The sequence below is a fragment of the Ranitomeya imitator genome, chromosome 1 (assembly GCF_032444005.1).
Source record: "Ranitomeya imitator isolate aRanImi1 chromosome 1, aRanImi1.pri, whole genome shotgun sequence".
Classification (NCBI taxonomy): Eukaryota; Metazoa; Chordata; class Amphibia; order Anura; family Dendrobatidae; genus Ranitomeya; species Ranitomeya imitator.
The window spans coordinates 636,695,918-636,714,977 of record NC_091282.1 but is presented as its reverse complement, the minus strand read 5'-3'; the positions used below and the strand labels follow the sequence as shown (position 1 = coordinate 636,714,977).

Here is a 19,060-nt window from a genome sequence, read left to right as displayed (position 1 = left end):
TCAGAATCATCCTTACCTCATGAGGTGAGATCTTGCATGGAGCCCCAGACTGAGGAAGATTGACAGACATCTTGTGTTTCTTCCATTTTCTAATAATTGTGCCAACAATTGTTGCGTTCTCACCAAGCTGCTTGCCTATTGTCCTGTAGCCGTCTCAGCTTTGTGCAGGTCTACAATTTAGCCCCCGGTGTCCTTAGACAGCTCTTTGGTCTTGGCCGTGGTGGAGAGGTTAGAGGTGTGATTGATTGTGTGGGTGGACAGGTGTCTTTTATACAGGTAACAAGTTCAAACAGGTGCAATTAATACAGGTAATGAATGCAGAGTAGGAGGCTTCTTACAGAAAAAACAGGTCTATGAGAGCCAGAATTCTTGCTGGTCGGTGATCAAATACTTATTTCTCCTTCGCTTCATTAGGGGACACAGATCATGGGTGTATGCTGCTGCCACTAGGAGGCTGACACTAAGTGATACAAAGAAAGTTAGCTCCTCCTCTGTAGTATACACCCTCCTGCTGGCGCTCAGCTAACCAGTTCTTGCTTAGTGTCCGTAGGAGGCACACGGACGGGTCTGCTATTCAGACCCAAAGCTTTTTCTTATTTTACTTTTCAATTTTTACTCTTTACCTTTTTGATTTTTAATCTTTCCACGCACAATTGGGGCGACTATTTCTTTAAAGATTCCGATATCACCGAACCATCAACAGGCGAGCGTGTCACTTCTCCGTATCCTCTCCTGCGACGTGAAATGCCATGCCTGAGCTGATTTTTAGGGGCGACGGGTCCCTTCAAGGGCACCGATCTTTCCACACCATCAACAGACGAGCACATGGAGTGTCGCCTCCACGTACCCTCTTCTGCAGCCAGGCCTAAAGCCGGACAACTGGCCCTGTCCAGGATGTACAGTGGCCCCTCTCTTTGGTGTCCGAGCAACCCCCACTGTACCACCACTGTGAAAGCGGATGGCACAAGGAGGCGGACGGTTCCTCTCCACCTCCCTAACAAAGGGATGGTGGATTGAGGTTTGCCCTTTTATCCCTGCACCATCCACGCTGCAATACCTGACCTGCAGCAGAACAGTAGAGTGCGCGCTTTCCTTGGCACTGAAACCCAGTCATCCGCGGCGGCTCCATGCCAGGACGCGCACTGATGGTGAGTGCATTCAGTCAGCGGTGGGCCTCTGCTGTGGGATATTCTCATGCTGTCAGGTTGCTTCGGCCATGGCTTCCCTGTGACCCACCTCCTTGAGGCTTTGGCAGGCTGCAAAAATTTAGCCCCCGGCTTCGGCCAATGTGTAGGCCGCATCCCGGAAGCTGCACCCGCACTATGGCTTGCTAAGAAGGCTCCGCCCACTTTTCTGGCGCTTCTTGCCTGGCACGGGAGCGCTCGCTTCTCTCGGCCACTCCAACGCCCCTCACTTCTACCCATCGGCTGCAGAAATTTAGGCCCCGGCTTCGGCCTATTCATAGAAGTCACGAGGCTAAGCCCACATCGCATCTGTGGCTCCACCCCCCGAATTGGCTCCTCTCGCTCTCTGCGAGACTTTCCCACCTCTGCAACTCCTGGTGGCCATGTTGTTCCACCCGGCCGGCTCACACAGGGGCGATGGTTTTGCATTAAAGGGGCACAACGACTCTGCAGCATCAGGTACCCAGGTAAGGAATTACTGCTCCCTACCCCTGCATTTTTCACCTGTACTTAAAGGCACATGACCAGTATTCCCTGGTCTTAAAGACACATGACCAGTATTCCCTGGTCTTAAAGGCACATGACCGGCATTCCCTGGTCTTAAAGGCACATGACCGGCATTCCCTGGTCTTAAAGGCACATGACCGGCATTCCCTGGTCTTAAAGGCTCATGACCAATATTCCCTAGTCTTAGTCACATGACCAGTATTCCCTTGTCGTAAGGCTACTTTCACACTAGCGTCGTTCGACGCACGTCACAATGCGTCGTTTTGAAGAAAACACGCATCCTGCAAAGTTGCCTGCAGGATGCGTTTTTTCTCCATAGAATTTCATTAGCGACGCATTGCCACACGTTGCATCCGTCGTGCGACGGATGCGACGTGTTCTTGCAGTCCGTCGGGACAAAAAAACGTTGCTTGCAACGTTTTTTGTCTGTCGAGCCCCCTCCTCCCCGGATCTTACAATGGGGCAGCGGATGCGTTGTTAAACTGCATCCGCTGCCCCCGTTGTGATTTTACTTCACAGCATGCGTCGGAACGTCGGCCCGACGCACTGCAACGGGCCCGTACCGACACTAGTGTGAAAGTAGCCTAAAGGCACATGACCAGTTCGAAGCCGGTCACCCTAAATGAGCTCAGGAGCCTCCGCCGCTTATCCCAGAGACCGCAATCCATGGCTGACTAAGAGATTGAATCCCTCCGTGAACCGTCTGTGGCTCGGAGTGCTCGCAGGACCGATATAGATGGTCCCTCTCCTACATGGGAGCCATCGGCTAGCAGGGGTCGCAAGTATTCTAGAAACGTACAGGCATCTAGAAAACGGAAGTTTCATTTCCTCATCCCTCACCAATGATTTGCTGAGACTCTAAATATGGATCAGATATTGACTTGGATCTGGTCTCGCCAGAGCTTCAGAAAAGGATGGATTTGCCTATTTATATCATCAACCAATCTCTGTAGATTGACGAGGACTCCAGTTCTGCTCTACAGATCACGCAGTGTCCTTCATAAGGAGGCTAAACTCCATCGTAGAGCATTTGCCATTCACCCGGACAGGGAGCGTCCGGATAAGTGATTCATTGGACAGAAGCCTCTTCAAGCGCGGTATCCTTTTTCAGCCAATATGCAAACACGTGGGGTGTCCCCTCCACGTATACCCCCCTACGACATGGGATGCCATACCTCGTCTGATTTTTAGGGGCGACGGGTCCTTTAAAGGGCACCGATCTCCCCACACCATCAACAGACGAGCACATGGAGTATCGCCTCCATGTATCTTCTTCTGCAGCCGGACAACCAGCCTTATCCACCTGGGGATCTGAACTCTGTGGATGTACAGAGGCACCCTTTTTGGCATCCGATCACCCCCCTCTGCATCTCCACTATTTAGCAGATGATGCAAGAAGGCGGATGATCCCTTTCCACCCCTGTTAAGAGGATGGTGGATCGAGGGTTCATCATTTTAACTCTGCACTGTCAAGAGAGCGGTGATGGCAAGAGACTGCTTTTTCCTGACCTTCTGGATACAGCCGTGCACTCCGCCACATGGCAGATTAACCGGGTAGAATCTCCTGTGGTATACCTACCAGTATCCCTACACGATGGGTCATCAATTAAAAATACCACGGACTGTCAGATAGCAAATCTGGTTCGTTCCATCTTGCGGCCTCGGGTTCAGATCTCTACCCTTCCTTAGCCGCCACTTGGGTTGCTAGAGCAATGCCCTCCTGGTCGGAGACATTTCCGGTTAGTCCACATTGCGAGATCTCGCCACAATTCACATGGAGACAAAGACTGTCATGGTTGGCACGTCTGCCAAAAACCACTCTCTATCGAGGACATTCCGGTAGGATAAACCATGAACAGAACACTGCAATATTACTTTGTCCATTTGGATTACAGTGGGTCAGACATAGTTTGGCCTAGTGTGGCTTCTCTGATCCGAAGATGGGTTTTCCTTTGGATTATCTCAGGAACTGACTTAATGTCTTATCTTGTTTAAAGTTGTTATTGCATTGCATGCATGTTTGGTTTCATTTTCTATGTTGTTAGACTTTATTTCAAGGACATTAATATAGTGAAATCCCTTATGGAATTTCAGACGGGGAGTGTGCTGTTCCGTGTAAGGTTGGTTTAGTGTTCGTGGCCAGAGCACTAACCTCGGAGCGGACTTCTGGATGCTGAAGACTTCCTGGAAACATTCACTTCCCTTCTGTTCCAGCAGAAACTTTGGACCTGAAAGCCAAGAAGAGTTAGCAAAGGAATTTATAGACATAGGTCTAGTGGCATGGTCGGCTGGATTAAGTTCAGATGGGATATAGTGCCACTGTTCAGGTTTGGAAGACCTTCTTATTCTCTCAATGCGGTTATTGACGTACACGTAGAAGTGCCTTGTTTGGTTGTAGATATAACTTAAGACAACTTTACTGTCACTGTAGTATTGTACATCATCTATGTGAGTGTCCAGCTCATGCTCAATAAAGTCTGCAAGTTCTACTGCAAGCACCGTTCCGCAGAGTTCAAGCCTGGGAATAGTGTGGTCAGGCTTGGGAGCCAACTTAGCTTTGCCGAAAACGAAACCAACGTGATCTTTATTGTCAGAACCCGTCACCTTCAGGTAGGCAACAGCTGCAATGGCCTCCGTGGATGCATCCGAGAACACATGGAGTTCTGTCCTAGTGCTAGCAGCAAGTGAGATTCCGGCGTAGCATCTCGGTATATGGATTTCATCCAAAGCACACAAAGACTGCTTCCAGGTTTCCCATTTCGATTCCTTATCAGGAGGTAGTGGGGCATCCCAATCCTTGACGGTTTCGGAAAGCTGCCTCAGAAGGGATTTACCTTGTATGGTAATTGGTGCCACGAATCCCAGTGGGTCATACAGGCTATTTACCACTTACAGGACACCACGTTTAGTGAATGGTTTGTCTGCACAGTTGATTTGGAAAGCGAGGGCGTCAGCTGACATGTTCCACCTCAGGCCTAAGCTTCTCTGCACAGGCGGACGGTCTGGTCCTAGGTCTATGTCCTTGAATCCAGGTGCATGGTCACTTGACTCAAACGCTCTCATGACAACCAGGCTGTTTGAAGCAATTTTGTGCAGTCTAAGCTTAGCTCGGAACAGCATATGTTGGGTAGGTCGATTGCCGCTTATTTTGTGGGTAGAGATTTTAGTCCATCATCTACGTAGAAGTCTTTCTCTACAAAGTCTCTGGCGTCTGTTCCATACTCGGACTCTCCTTCTAGTGCGGTTCTCCGCAGGCCATATGTTGCCACTGCGGGTTTAGGGCTGTTCCCAAATACGTGCACCCGCATGCGATACTCCACCATCTCTTTGCTGGGGTCATTGTCCTTGTACCACAGGAACCTAAGGAAATTCCTGTGGTCCTCTCTGACTATGAAACAGTGGAACATCTGTTCAATGTCGGCGGTGATGGCAATGGGCTCTTTCCTGAACCTCATCAACACTCCTACTAAGTTGTTTGTCATATTAGGACCTGTGAGGAGGACATCATTGAGAGATATGCCTTGATGTTTGGCGCTTGAATCAAAGACAACTCTAATTTGTTTAGGTTTCTTCGGGTGATATACTCCAAATGAGGGTAGGTACCAGCACTCCTCGTTTTCCTTTAAGGGAGGCGCTGGCTCCGCATGGTTGTTATGGAATATTTTGCCCATAAAGGTGACGATGTGTTCTTTCATCTCCGGTTTATTGCTTAGTGTGTGCTGGAGAGAGTTGAATCTGCACAAGGCTTGTTCACGATTGTTCGGGAGCAGTACCCTGGTAGCTCGGAAGGGTATGGGGAATAACCCAGTGATTGGTCTCGTCCTTAAGGAACTCATTGTCCATTATCCTGATGAAGTCCTTGTCTTTCATAGACGGGGCTACGTTGTTGTCATCCTTAGTTGTACGAAACACCAATCTTCCCAAGTCATCTGCATAGGGAGAAGGGATAACATCAGGCAGCTGTACCGGATCTGGAAGCTTTTCCTTCACCTCATAGTGATGACATGGTTTGCACAAAGTAGTGCGCCCGTCCCGGCATACGTAGGTCTTAAAGGAATGGACTCCTGTTCGGTCCAAGCATACATTTCCTATGACTACCCACCCCAAGTCAAGTCTCGGGGCGTAGTCAGGACCATTACACTGTTGGCGGACCTTATGTATCCTTAAATTCTCTGCCGAGCAGAAGTAGGATTTCAGCATCTGTGTCCAAAGGTGGGATAACGCTGGCTAGGTGCCTTAAGTGTGGTTGGTGCAATGCAGCTTCCGGGATAGAGATCTCATCCCTTTGGTTGGGTATTTGATCGCATTCGATTAGCGTATGTAGGGGTATTTCTACGTCTCGATTGACAGGAGAAGCAATGAAACCTTGTGCTCTTCTGCCGCTAATCTCTATGCGCCCCGAGCAAGTATTCAGAGTGTAGGGCGTTGCTGGTCCCTTGATTCTAAAGGCTTCGAAGAACTTAGGTCCAGCTAGGGATCGATTGCTCTGATCGTCAATGATGGCGTACATTTTTACTGCCTTCTCTAGTTGCCCTTCTGGATAGACTCTGATTAGGCATATCCTGGCACAGCATTTTGCACTTTGATTCTCCCCACATACCTCTGAGCATGAGCAGGAAACAGCTGTGGTGGACTTGGCATGATTCTGTGGCTCCCCGCCATGGTTTATAGCGGAACTAGAGGTAACTGCAACTGCTGGATCGCCGGTTGCTGAGGCTGGGTGCAAGGCTGATGGGTGTCTGTCGCTGTGAAACTCTTCACACTTAATGGCAGATTTACAGTCCTTGGCCATGTGGTCTGATGAAGCGCAGCACTTGAAACATACCCCAAGTTCGCTGAGGATTTTCTTGCGCTCCTGCATGGTATTGGACCTGAAGCCTCTACATTTGTTCAGTGAGTGTGGTCTTTTGTGAATGGGACACTCATGATTGAAAGACTTATCCCTCAATGGAATAGTGTTCTGCTTAACGCCTCCCCCCCTTACCCCCCCAAAAAAAAAAAAGAAATGAATGAATTGCTGGTTTTTGGTCATTCTGATCAAAAAATGTTACGTGCCTGAAAATGGTTCCAATAAAAACATCAACTCGTCCCGCAAAAAACAAGACCTCACATGACTCTGTGGACCAAAATATGGAAAAATTATAGCTCTCAAAATGTGGAGACACAAAAACAATTTTTTGCAATAAAAAGCGACTTTTAGTGTGTGACAGCTGCCAATCATAAAGATCTGCTAAGAAACACGCTATAAAAAAGTAAATCAAACCCCCCTTCATCACCCCCTTATTTAGGAAAAAATAATAAAATAAAAAAATGTATTTCTGTTTTCCCATTAGGTTTGGGGCTAAAGTTAGGGTTGGGGCTAAAGTTAGGGATAGAGTTTGGATTACAATTACGGTTGTGATTAGGGTTAGGGGTGTGGTTAGAGTTATGGTTGGGATTAGGGTTAGGGGCGTGTTTTGGGTTAGGGTTTCAGTTAGAATTGGGGGGTTTCCACTGTTTAGGCACAACAGGGGCTCTCCATACGCAACATGGAGTCTGATCTGAATTACAGCCAATTTGCATTGAAAAGTCAAACGGCACTCCTTCCCTTCCAAGCTCTGCCATGCGCCCAAACAGTGGTTTACCCCCACATATGGGATATCAGCGTACTCAGGACAAATTACACAACAACCTATGGGGTCCAATTTCTCCTGTTACCCTTGGTAAAATAAAACAAATTGGAGCTGAAATAATTTTTTTGTGAAGAAAAGTTAAATATTAATTTTTTGTTAAACATTCTAAAAACTCCTGTGAAATACCTGAAGGGTTAATAAATTTATTGAATGTGATTTTGAGCACCTTGGGGGGGGGGGGGGTGCAGTTTTTAGAATAGTGTCACACTTGGGTATTTTCTATCATATAGACCCTTTAAAGTGACTTCAAATGTGATGTGGTCCCTAAAAAAAAAAATGGTGTTGTAAAAATGAGAAATTGCTGGTCAAATTTTAACCCTTATAACGTCCTATCCAAAAAACAGTTTTGGTTCCAAAATTGTGCTGATGTAAAGTAGACATGTGGGAAATGTTACTTATTTAAGTATTTTGTGACATATCTCTGTGATTTAAGGGCATAAAAATTCAAATTTGGAAAATTGCGAAATTTTAAAAATTGTCGCCAAATTTCTCTCTTTTCACAAATAAACGCAGGTAATATCAAAGAAATTTTACCACTATCATGAAGTACAATATGTCAAGAGAAAACAGTGTCAGAATCATCAGGATCCGTTGAAGCGTTCCAGAGTTATAACCTCATAAAGGGACAGTAGTCAGAATTGTATAAATTGGCCCGGCCATAACGTGCAAACCACCCTTGGGGGGGGTAAAGGGGTTAATGGGGGTAGTGGATTAGAATTTCATATATACCGTGTGTATATTTTTTTCCTACCTTTTAGGGGGTTTGCAATTGTTAGATCACATTTACACTATTTACTGCAATTCTTACAGTATTGCATTAGACAAGCAAATCACGCTTTTTTTTTTCTATGAAGCCCAGGAAGGATGGACAAGATGGGGGTTACGGTGACCTCCCAGCAGGTTACGGTGGCCTACGAGCAGCTTCCCAGTTGCACAAGCAATGACTTACTTTAAATGCCGTTGTCAGAGAATGACTGTAACATTTAAGTGGTTAATCAGCAGCGATCGCCGCCTATTCTGCTTGCTGCAGACTTTAGCTGGAGTATGCAGGAAGCAGAGTTGGTAATCAATACAGTAATCTCTGAAATTGGAAGACGCCTTTACTTGCTTCACTTCAGAACTACACATATGATAATTAATGGGGACGCCTTCTGTCTGTTCCAGACAGGGATAAGAGCATCCACGCCAGGTAACAATGTCTCTCTCAAGGCGGGAACTTGATGACCTAAAGCCATGGATAGAGAAAACCGTGAAGGGAGTGTTGGGCTTCTCCGAGCCCACTGTGGTCATCGCTGCCCTAAACTGCGTGGGAAAGGGCATGGACAAGAAAAAGGCTGCGGGTAAGGGGGCCCTGATCCTGACTGTTGTATAAGATAGCAAATAGGTGTGGGTTTGTCTTAAAGGGGTTTCCTTTGTTGCCACGTTCCTTTAGATCACCTGAAGCCATTCCTAGATGACTCCACATTTCGATTTGTTGACAAGCTGTACGATGCCGTTAGGGAAAATCGAGGTTCCCGTCACTCCAGATCCAGCAGCGACAAAAGCAGGAAACGGGAAATTAAGGTGAGCATCCTCCCTGGTGAACGCTGAGCTTGACCCGTAACAGCCATCCTGACTACAACTTTTTTTCTCCCCCATTAGGAAGTGTTCGGGGATGATCCAGATCTTGCAAAAGATTCTTCTAACTCGAAGAAAAAGCGTGTCCCTCGCTTTGAAGAAGTTGAAGAGCCAGAGGTGATCCCCGGTCCCCCTACTGAGAGCCCGGGCATGCTGACCAAGCTGCAGGTAGGTTTTTTTGTTTGTTTTTTTTTTTTTTTTTTAAATTCATCATGTGATTCCACTGACCTCTAGGCAGAGGATACTCGTCATACTTTGATATTGGTACGGGGACGACATATCTAATAAGTTTACATGGAGACGGGACAGAACTTGACAGTCCGTATGCCACATGGCTGTGTTGCCCTTCATCTGCCTCCCTTTGTGACGGTGCTGATGGCTCTTAGATGGATCTGTCTGGCAAATGCTTTTCTGAGACGTAAAATAATATGCAAATTCTGTTTTAACAGATTAAACAGATGATGGAAGCTGCCACCCGCCAGATAGAGGAGAGGAAAAAACAGCTGAGCTTTGTCAGTCCTCCTCCTGTGGTACGGTATACAGCAACTACCCTTATTAACTAAAAATAATAAGCTTCTCCATAGCATTGTTCCTTTTTCCAAAATTTTCAGGTTTTCTTTTCTTTTTTTTTTGCCACACACCCGCTACTTATTCTGTGTCACCTCCAGGGGACATTTCATAAACCAGTCCTGGGCCAACTCAGGCATCCTTGAAACATGGCACAAGCACGGAATGTGATGTCTAGACTAACCCAAACTTAACAGTTTCACAGGCTGTTGAGTTCACTTTAGGAGACCCACGACTGGTTCAGACTCGGGCAGTCTGAATTTGTCCTTTGTTGTGCTGGGGGTAAGAGCCTTCATTTGTTTTACCATCTGTTTTTTTTAAACTTCTACAGTCGTCTAAAGTTTCCTCCTCTCAATCCGACCGTTCGTCCATCGGGAACACAATCCAGCCTTCCCAGGCCGCCACTTTCATGAACGATGCCATAGAGAAGGCTCGGAAAGCTGCTGAACTTCAAGCAAGGATTCAAGCCCAGCTCGCCCTGAAGCCAGGGCTTATAGGGACTACAAACATGGTTGGACTGGCCAACCTTCACGCCATGGGAATTGCCCCTCCGTGAGTATGCGGCCACGTTGCAAGTTTTCTTTCTTCAATAAATTGTGAGGTGGCTTAAATGCTTGTTGTTTGTTCTTGGTTTTCTTTTAGGAAAGTTGAGCTGAAGGACCAGACAAAACCCACTCCTCTTATTCTGGACGACCAGGGTCGCACGGTAGATGCCACAGGGAAAGAGATCGAGCTGACACATCGCATGCCCACGCTGAAAGCCAACATCCGAGCCGTGAAAAGGGAGCAGTTCAAGCAACAGCTGAAGGAAAAGCCCTCAGAGGATTTGGAGTCAAACACTTTCTTCGACCCTCGCGTGTCCATTGCCCCCGCACAACGGACAAAACGTTCCTTCAAGTTCCACGACAAGGGGAAATTTGAGAAAATTGCTCAAAGATTAAGGACGAAGGTGCCACCTTCTTTTTTTTATTTTGGGAATTTACGGAGAGGGTCCAACCCTCTGTGTATGGTGACGATTTCTGTAATAATATAGATAATTGTGTCACTGAATAGGCTCAGCTGGAGAAACTACAAGCTGAAATATCGCAAGCGGCCAAGAAAACTGGCATCCAAACCACCACCCGACTGGCACTTATCGCCCCCAAAAAAGAGATCCGGGAAGGAGAAATACCTGATTTTGAGTGGTGGGACTCCTTTATTCTCCCCAATGGAATTGATCTGTGAGTATGGTTTCCTCTGACTCCTGCTGTCCCATCCATGGCCGTGATAATGATGTCCTTCTCCATCCAGGAAACCAGAAGCCTTAGCAGTGCGGGAAGAATTCCATGGCATCACCAATCTGGTGGAGCATCCGGCTCAACTGAGCCCTCCAGGTACAGGACATTTGTAGCGTGTAAAAGTCTTTCCCAATAATCTCTACATGTTAATGGGCCGCCATTGCAGCTGTGGGCACGCTGGTGGTCTCATGTGACCACCACCTTGATACTCCTTTCAAGCCTTTCATTTTTACTAAATACTAAAGTATTGCAGTATATAATACGAGATGTCAAACTATTGTAGGTTGATTTCCCCTAGTAAAAGTAAAAAAAAATTAAATTAAATATTCAAGAAAAAAGTAAAATATCAATTAAATATTCAAGAAATAAATATTAAAATATATATTTAAAACAAATGTAAATATATTCAATGAAACAAATTAAATGTGCAAAAAATTTTTTTTTAAAAAAAATTAATTGTTCAGAAAAATACCAAAAAGGCATTACCGTATATACTCGAATATAAGCTGACCTGAGTATAAGCCGACCCTTCCCCCCCCCCTAATTTTGCAACAAAAAACTGGGAAAACTTACTGACTCGAGTATAAGCCTAGGGTGGGAAATGCAGCAGCTACCATTTAATGTCAAAAATAAAAAATAGGTACCAATAAAAGTAAAATTAATTGAGACATCAGTAGGTTAAGTTTTTTGAATATCCATATTGAATCAGGAGCCCCATATAATGCTCCATACAGTTCATTATGGCCCATAAAAAGCTCCATACAAAATAGGCCCCATATAATGCTCCATGCAGTTCTTTATGGCCCCATAAGATGCCCCATATAATGCGCCATGCTGTTCTTTATGGCCCCATAGATGCTCCATATAATGCTTCATGCAGTTCTTTATGGCCCCATAAATGCTCCAAATAATGCTCCATGCAGTTCTTTATGGCCCCATATAATGCTCCATGCAGTTATGGCCCCATAGATGCCCAATATAATGCTCCATGCAGTTATGGCCCCATATAATTCTCCATGCAGTTATGGCCCCATAAATGCCCCATATAATGCGCCATGCAGTTATGGCCCCATAGATGCTCCATATAATGCTCCATGCAGTTATGACCCCATAGATGCTCCATGCAGTTATGGCCCCATAGATGCTCCATATAATGCTACATGCAGTTATGTCCCCATAGATGCTCCATATAATGCTCCATGCAGTTATGGCCCCATAGATGCTCCATATAATGCTCCATGCAGTTATGTCCCCATAGATGCTCCATATAATGCTCCATGCAGTTATGGCCCCATAACTGTTATGGCCCCATATAATGCTCCATGCAGTTATGGCTCCATAGATGCCTCATATAATGCTCCATGCAGTTCTTTATGGCCCCATAGACTCTCCATATAGCATTGTGCCACATGTAATGCTGCTGCACAAAAAAAAAAAATGACATACTCCCCTCTCTTCGCTGCTGCTCAGCGTCCCGTCTCTCCGCACTGACTGTTGAGGCAGAGGGCGGCGAGCACACTAATACGTTATCGCGCCCTGTGACCTGAACAGCTAGTGCAGAGGACGCGGAAGACAGGGCGTCGGTGGAACGCGGAAAGGTGAATATGACATACTCACCTGCTCCCAGCGCTCCTGGTCCCTGCATGTCCCACGTCTCCGGGCGCGGCAGCTTCTTCCTGTAGTGAGTGGTCACGTGGCACCGCTCATTACAGTAATGAATATGCGGCTCCACCCCTATGGGAGTGGAGTCCATATTCATTACTTTAATGAGCGGTACCAGTGACCGCTGAACAAAGGAAGAAGCTGCAGCTCCTGAAGACCGTGGGACATGCAGGGACCGCGCCAGGAGTGCTGGGAGCAGGTGAGTATTTGACTGGCGTCGCTCCCCCTCACCCGACGACCCCCCCTCCTCCCCCCGCCTTCCATGACTCGAGTATAAGCCGAGAGGGGCACTTTCAGCCCATTGTTTGGGGCTGAAAATCTTGGCTTATACTCGAGTATATACGGTATATGGAAAGAGTCTTAACAGAATAGCAGAAGACCTATATGGATTTTATAGTATGGCGTCCTTTGTTGGGTTGGGAGTTACAAAGTGTCAGTGACTCCACCCCCTGGATCCAGCTACAGGATCTGCATGTTTGTTTGTTTTTTTTTACCATTTTGAAATGCTCATTTTGCTTTTTTTTTTTTTTTTATTCAGTTGACAGAGACGCACCAGTGACACTTGGGATTTATCTCACTCAAAAAGAACAGAAGAAGCTGCGGCGCCAGACAAGAAGAGAAGCACAGAAGGAACTGCAGGAGAAAGTGCGATTAGGTCTGATGCCTCCGCCGGAACCTAAAGGTAGGGCTATGTCCCCAGATTTGTGTCTTTAATGAATATTGTCATTCCACTCTCACTGATTCCTGAAGGTAAGTCTGCCTGAGGATGGGAGCATGGTCGGAGTATGAAATGCTCTGAAACATTTCTACCCGTGGGAATTTTTTTTATTCTATTACATAATATGGTAAAATTATTGGTGTCATTCAAAAATACAATTAGTCCTGCAAAAAATCAAGTTCTTGTACGTCTTTGCTGATGGTAAAATAAACATTTTTGTGACTCTTGGAAGGAGGAGAGGTAAAAATTAAAACGGAAAATGAAGGGATTAACGCTCCTAATTGTTTGTCTTCACTTTCTTTCTCTTAGTGCGAATATCCAACTTAATGCGAGTGTTGGGCACGGAGGCGATACAGGACCCCACAAAAGTAGAGGCCCACGTGCGGGCACAGATGGCAAAACGACAGAAGTAAGTATTTTGAAAAATCTGCCTTTGCCGCTATAGGACTGCACATTGATTCTGTACCTTTGACTGCTTGTCAGTGGACAACTCAACAAGACGCTCATAGCTCGGCCATACGATGAGTCAGGCAGCTTGGCACCATATTCATTAGGAATGATAGGGCTCTTTTCATTTCAGGGCCCACGAAGAGGCAAATGCGGCCAGAAAACTGACTACCGAGCAGAGGAAGGAGAAGAAAGTGAAAAAGTTAAAGGAAGATATTACACAAGGGGTCCACGTGGCTGTATATAGGTAATGGCTATGCGGCTCATTGGTAGTCTTTCATATTGAGGAAATACATTGGATGAGCCATCCCCTTATCTTAATAGGGTCACCTGAACATATCTGCAAAATATAGGAAAAATATTGAGCACAAAGGCGTCTCTCCCAGTTTTGAAGTTATTCCCTATCCAAAATATATTGGCGTGGATGGTTTCCTAGTTTTTTGGGGTCTGATCGCTTAGACCTCCACCGATCCTGAGAAACGGGGCTCTAAACAGTGTTCGATCATGTGCACCTCTGCCCCATTTATTCTCCATGGGACTGCCATATAACCGAGCGTCCAGTGGTCTCCCTTTAAGAATTAATGGAGCGGAGCTGCATTTGATCGACCACCACATTTGCACTCTGCTCTCCAGGGGGCTTTTTTGTGGTTGGTCATAGTGGTTTTCCATGGCCACTATATGTTCTCTCTCTTCTAATTTTTATTATTTCTTCTTTGCATCATTGGGGGACACAGGACCATGGGTGTTATGCTGCTGCCACTAGGTGGCTGACACTAAGTCAACACAAAAAAGATTAGCTCCTCCTTTGCCGTATACACCCAGACACTGGCTCCAGCCGATCCAGTTAAAGCTTAGTGTCCGTAGGAGGCACATGTGTTCTTGAGAACACATCCTTTTTTATTTTTGCTTTCAATTTTTTGCAAGGATTTGAAGGGGCAACGGATCCCTTAAGGGCTCCGCTCTCCCCAAACCTACAACAGGCGGGAACGTGGAGTGTTTCCTTCACGTACCCCCTCCTGCATCGTTTACCAAGGTATGCCTAAGATCTATTTTTAAGGGTGGCGGTCCCCTTCAGAGCACCGCTCTCCTCACACCAACAACTGATGGGATCATTGAGTGTCGCCTCCATGTACCACCCTCTGCATCCAAGCTTACTACAGCCGCACAATGGCCTTGTCCCATCCTGGGGGAGTTAACCCCTCGGAAGTCCAAATTCACTTATGGAGTCCATGCGGCCCCCACTGCATCACCACTGATAAACAGAGGTGATGGAAGGAGGCGGACAGTCCCTCTCCGCCTCCCTGTTAAATGGATGGTGGATAGAGGGTCCCTGCACCGTCCTCAGCAGCTGACCTGTCACGACAGCCTGGGCCCTGCGCTTCAGTTGTCTTCTCCTGCATCGGTTCCATACTGGGACGCACACCGCAGGTAGGTGTGGGCTCAGGGCAGGCAAGCTCCGGAAAGCGTCAGCATCCCCAGTGCAGGGGGCCTGTAAGAGCTCTTTCAGCGCCATCCCACATGCTCCCTGGCGCGGTCCAGCCGGCGGTGGAAATTTAGGCCCTGGCTTTAGGCCTATCCACGGCCGCAACCTGGAAACTCTGCCCACTTCATGATGGGCGACAACAGGCTCCGCCCACGTATTGGCGCTTCTTGCTCGGAAAGATTCTTTGGTGTTCCCGGCGGCCATCTTTTTTTCTACTGGGTGCCTCTCTACACGTGCAGCCAGCTTCCACTGCACTCGGTGAGCTTCACTCGCATCCCAGCTCCATCGGAAGAGAGTGGTCACTTGTCCACTCACCCAGCGTTGCCACGGGGACAGACTACGCCTCTCTGCAAGGCCTGTGATCCCGAATGCGTTCAGGAACCTGCCACTACCGAGCCCAGTGTACCTAGTCCCCCCGAGTGGGCTTCGTCACTGTTACAGTCCATGGCTTCACTAGCTAGAGCGATTAAGTTCCTCCAGGATCCCTCCACCGGTCAGGGCGTTCGTCTGTCTTAGAGGGTTCCTATCCCTATCAGGAACTGTCGGCCAGTAGGGGCCGCCCTCAGTCAATCACTCCACAGACATCTAGGAAACTGGTCCATAGCGCGTCTCCCGGGCCCTCTCGCGCCTCGGCATCCGTGAGCTCCGTTTCCCACTCCCCCTCACCCGTGGGTCGCAGTGACCAGGACTCTTGAGTCTGATTCTGAAATGCCCCTTGACCTAGACTCACCAGATTATCAGGCGACGGTAGATAGTCTCATTGAAGCCGTCAACCAGACTTTGAAGGTTGGTGAGGACTCTATCGCTGTCCCGGAATACTCTATCCTTCAAGAGGACCAAACACCTGCACAGGGTTTTCTCCAACCATCCCGAGTTTCAGGACATAATTCAGTGGCACAGGGAGCGACCGGACAACCGCGTCACAGGTCAGAAGCCTCTGGAGGCGAGATACCCTTTTTCTGCGCAAAGAATGGGCCGAATCCCCTCCAGTTGATCCACCTGTATCTCGCCTGGCCACCAAGACCCTCTTATACTTACCTGACGGATTCTCCATTGTGGACCTTCAGATAGAAAATCTTGCCCGCTCAGTTTTTTGAAGCTTCGGGCTCGGCATTCTCACCCTCCTTTGCCGCAGCTAAAAGCGATGGTCTCTTGGGCAGATACCCTGACCAGATCTATTCAGGATAGTGACCTCCCCCCGGAGGCAGCGGATCTGGCCAATCAGATCTCCCTGGCTGGGGACTACTTGGTACATTCTACCCTGGACACGGCTAACTCTGCTAAACTTGCAGCCTCTAACGCCATCATCATCAGAAGAGCCCTGTGGCTCAGGGAAGGGCGAGCGGACTCTGTGTCCAAAAAATCCTTAACTTCTCTGCTTTACCAGAGTCGTCATCTATTTGGTGAGAAGCTGGATCAGCTTATCTATGACGCCACAGATAAGCTGGATCAGCTTATCTATGACGCCACAGGAGGAAAAACTAAATTCCCAGCAGAAGACTGGACGACCCTTCCGCCACCAGCAACAAACGCGTTTCTGGTCCTTTCGTAGCAATCCCGGCTGGTCCAATGCAACCACCTCTTCCAGATGGAGGCATTCCCCTCATGGGGACAGGGGTCTCGTATAAGACCAATCCGTCATGGAAGGGGCCCTCCCACGCAATCTACATCTAAGGGATCCAGGTTCCATAGATTCTCGGCTCAATGACTCGTGGCATTATACAGTCGACACTAGCAGGGTAGGCGGCCGTCTACTTCTGTTTCATCGTGCCTGGCTCTCCATCGTTCACAACAAATGGGTCAGGGACCTGGTGTCCTCCGGATACAAGATAGAATTTTCCTCCGGGGCACGGTTCTTCCCTTCTAGTCTCCCCAAAACAGAGGCGAGGGCACAGCCTTTCTACCGAGCCATCGATACGCAATGCCAAGTCAGGGTCATTATTCTGGTTCTAGAAAGCGAGAGCTTCAAAGGGTTCTACTCGCACGTACTCGTGGACCCGAAGAAGGACGGAACGATGCGGCCCATTCTGGACTTGAAACTACTAAACAAGTTTGTCAGGGTCTGACACTTCAGGATGGAATCCCTCCGTTCCGTCATCATTTCAGTGGAGAAGGGGGAGTTCTTCGCATCCATTGAAATCCGGGATGCTTACCTTCACATCCCAATTTTTTTCCCCCTCACACCAGTTCCTACGCTTCGCTATGCGCGAGGAACAGTTCCAATTCACAGCTTTGCCCTTCGTCCTCGCCACCGCTCCCTGAGTATTCACTAAGGTCATGGCGGCCGTTATGTCCACTCTGCACTCTCAGGTCGTGGAAGTTCTGCCATCCCTAGACGACCTTATGATTAAAGGGCCATCTTTCCAATCCTGCGCAGAGTGCGTCCGTATCACCTTGGATACACTTTCTCGCCTAAGCTGGCTAACAAATTTAAACAAATCTTTCCTCGTTCCAGCACAGCAGATATCCTTTTTAGGAATGATCCTGGACACCTCCCGAGAGTTGGTGATTCTCCCTCTAGACTATGTCTTAGCCCTTCAACAGGGAGCCTGGGCGCTTTGTCGCCCTTATGCTCACTCCATCCGTTTTGGCATGGGGGTCCGGGGCAAGATGGTGGCAGCTGTGGAAGCTGTTCCCTTTGCCCAATTACACCTCCATCCTCTGCAGCTTGCGCTTCTAGCAGCCTGGGACAGGAACCCGTTCTCTCTCAACCGGCTGTGTCGCTTGTCCTGCAGGCCCTCAGGTGGTGGACGTTGCGGCCTTCCCTCACCCAGGTGAAATCTTTTCTCCCGTTCAATGGCTTGTGGTCACCACCGACGCCAGTATTCTTGGCTGGGGGGCCGTCTTTCATCACCACACCACTCAAGGGCGCTTGTCACCTCGGGAGTCGCTTTTGTCGATCAACGTTCTGGAAATCCGGGCGATTTGGTTGGCCTTGCGGTGGTTCCATCACCTCCTGGTGGGTCGTCCCATCCGGACACAATCGAATGATGCCACGGCGGTGGCATATATCAACCATCAGGGGAACACCTGCAGTAGGGCGGCAATGCGTGAGGTGGAACACATTCTGCACTGGGCTGAGTTGAACCACTGTCTCAGCAGTTCACATTCTGGACGTGGAAAACTTGGCTGCAGATTTTCTCAGCCATCAGTAATCGCCAATCCCCACAGTTTTAAGCGTGCCCTAAAAACGCATTTGTTCAGACTGGCCTCAATGCATTAACCTAACTATCCCTGTGTGGCCCATTAAAAAAAAAAAAACTTAAACCATAATCAGGTTCCTCACATCATGTTCTCATACACTTCATGCAGTTAATAGCCCTCTGTGTCTGTACTGTTACATACGTAGGCTGTTAACTGGTTCATGCAGCTTTACATGAACACCCGAGCCTTACACTATGGCTGGTCCGAACAACGAAAGCAATTGTTACCATCCACCTCTCGTGTCTCCCTTTTTCCTATAGATTGTAAGCTTGCGAGCAGGGCCCTCATTCCTCTTGGTATCTATTTTGAACTATGATTTTGTTACGCTGTAAGGTCTATTGTCTGTTCAAATCCCCTCTATAATTTGTAAAGCGTTGCGGAATATGTTGGCGCTGTATAAATAAAATTATTATTATTATTATTATTTGTGGTGTCACTTCATTCGGAGGTTTTCCAACAGATCTTTCATTCAGGGGGTCTCTCATGTGGTACTCCCCTATAGAATGCCCTTGGATGCCTGGGACCTTACAGTTGTGGCCAAAAGTATTGACACCCCTGCAATTCTGTCAGATAATACTCCGTTTCTTCCTGAAAATGATTGCAATCACAAATTCTTTGGTATTATTATCTTCATTTAATTTGTCTTAAATGAAAAAACACAAAAGAGAATGAAGCAAAAAGCAAAACATTGATCATTTCACACAAAACTCCAAAAATGGGCC

The 19,060-nt window shown here is 47.5% G+C and overlaps 1 protein-coding gene across 1 annotated transcript in view; it reads left to right on the top strand.

Annotated features, from left to right (window-relative positions):
- The window catches only part of PRPF3 (pre-mRNA processing factor 3), a 64,591-nt gene that overhangs the window by 22,754 nt on the left and 22,777 nt on the right, over nucleotides 1–19,060 (top strand). The window contains exons 2-12 of the mRNA XM_069727111.1: nucleotides 8,528–8,703; nucleotides 8,796–8,926; nucleotides 9,005–9,148; nucleotides 9,430–9,510; nucleotides 9,879–10,099; nucleotides 10,190–10,496; nucleotides 10,601–10,767; nucleotides 10,838–10,920; nucleotides 13,025–13,168; nucleotides 13,514–13,613; nucleotides 13,785–13,898. Of these exons, the coding sequence (XP_069583212.1) occupies nucleotides 8,559–8,703; nucleotides 8,796–8,926; nucleotides 9,005–9,148; nucleotides 9,430–9,510; nucleotides 9,879–10,099; nucleotides 10,190–10,496; nucleotides 10,601–10,767; nucleotides 10,838–10,920; nucleotides 13,025–13,168; nucleotides 13,514–13,613; nucleotides 13,785–13,898 (1,637 nt within the window). The 5' untranslated portion in view covers nucleotides 8,528–8,558. The remainder of the gene's footprint in view (nucleotides 1–8,527; nucleotides 8,704–8,795; nucleotides 8,927–9,004; nucleotides 9,149–9,429; nucleotides 9,511–9,878; nucleotides 10,100–10,189; nucleotides 10,497–10,600; nucleotides 10,768–10,837; nucleotides 10,921–13,024; nucleotides 13,169–13,513; nucleotides 13,614–13,784; nucleotides 13,899–19,060) is intronic.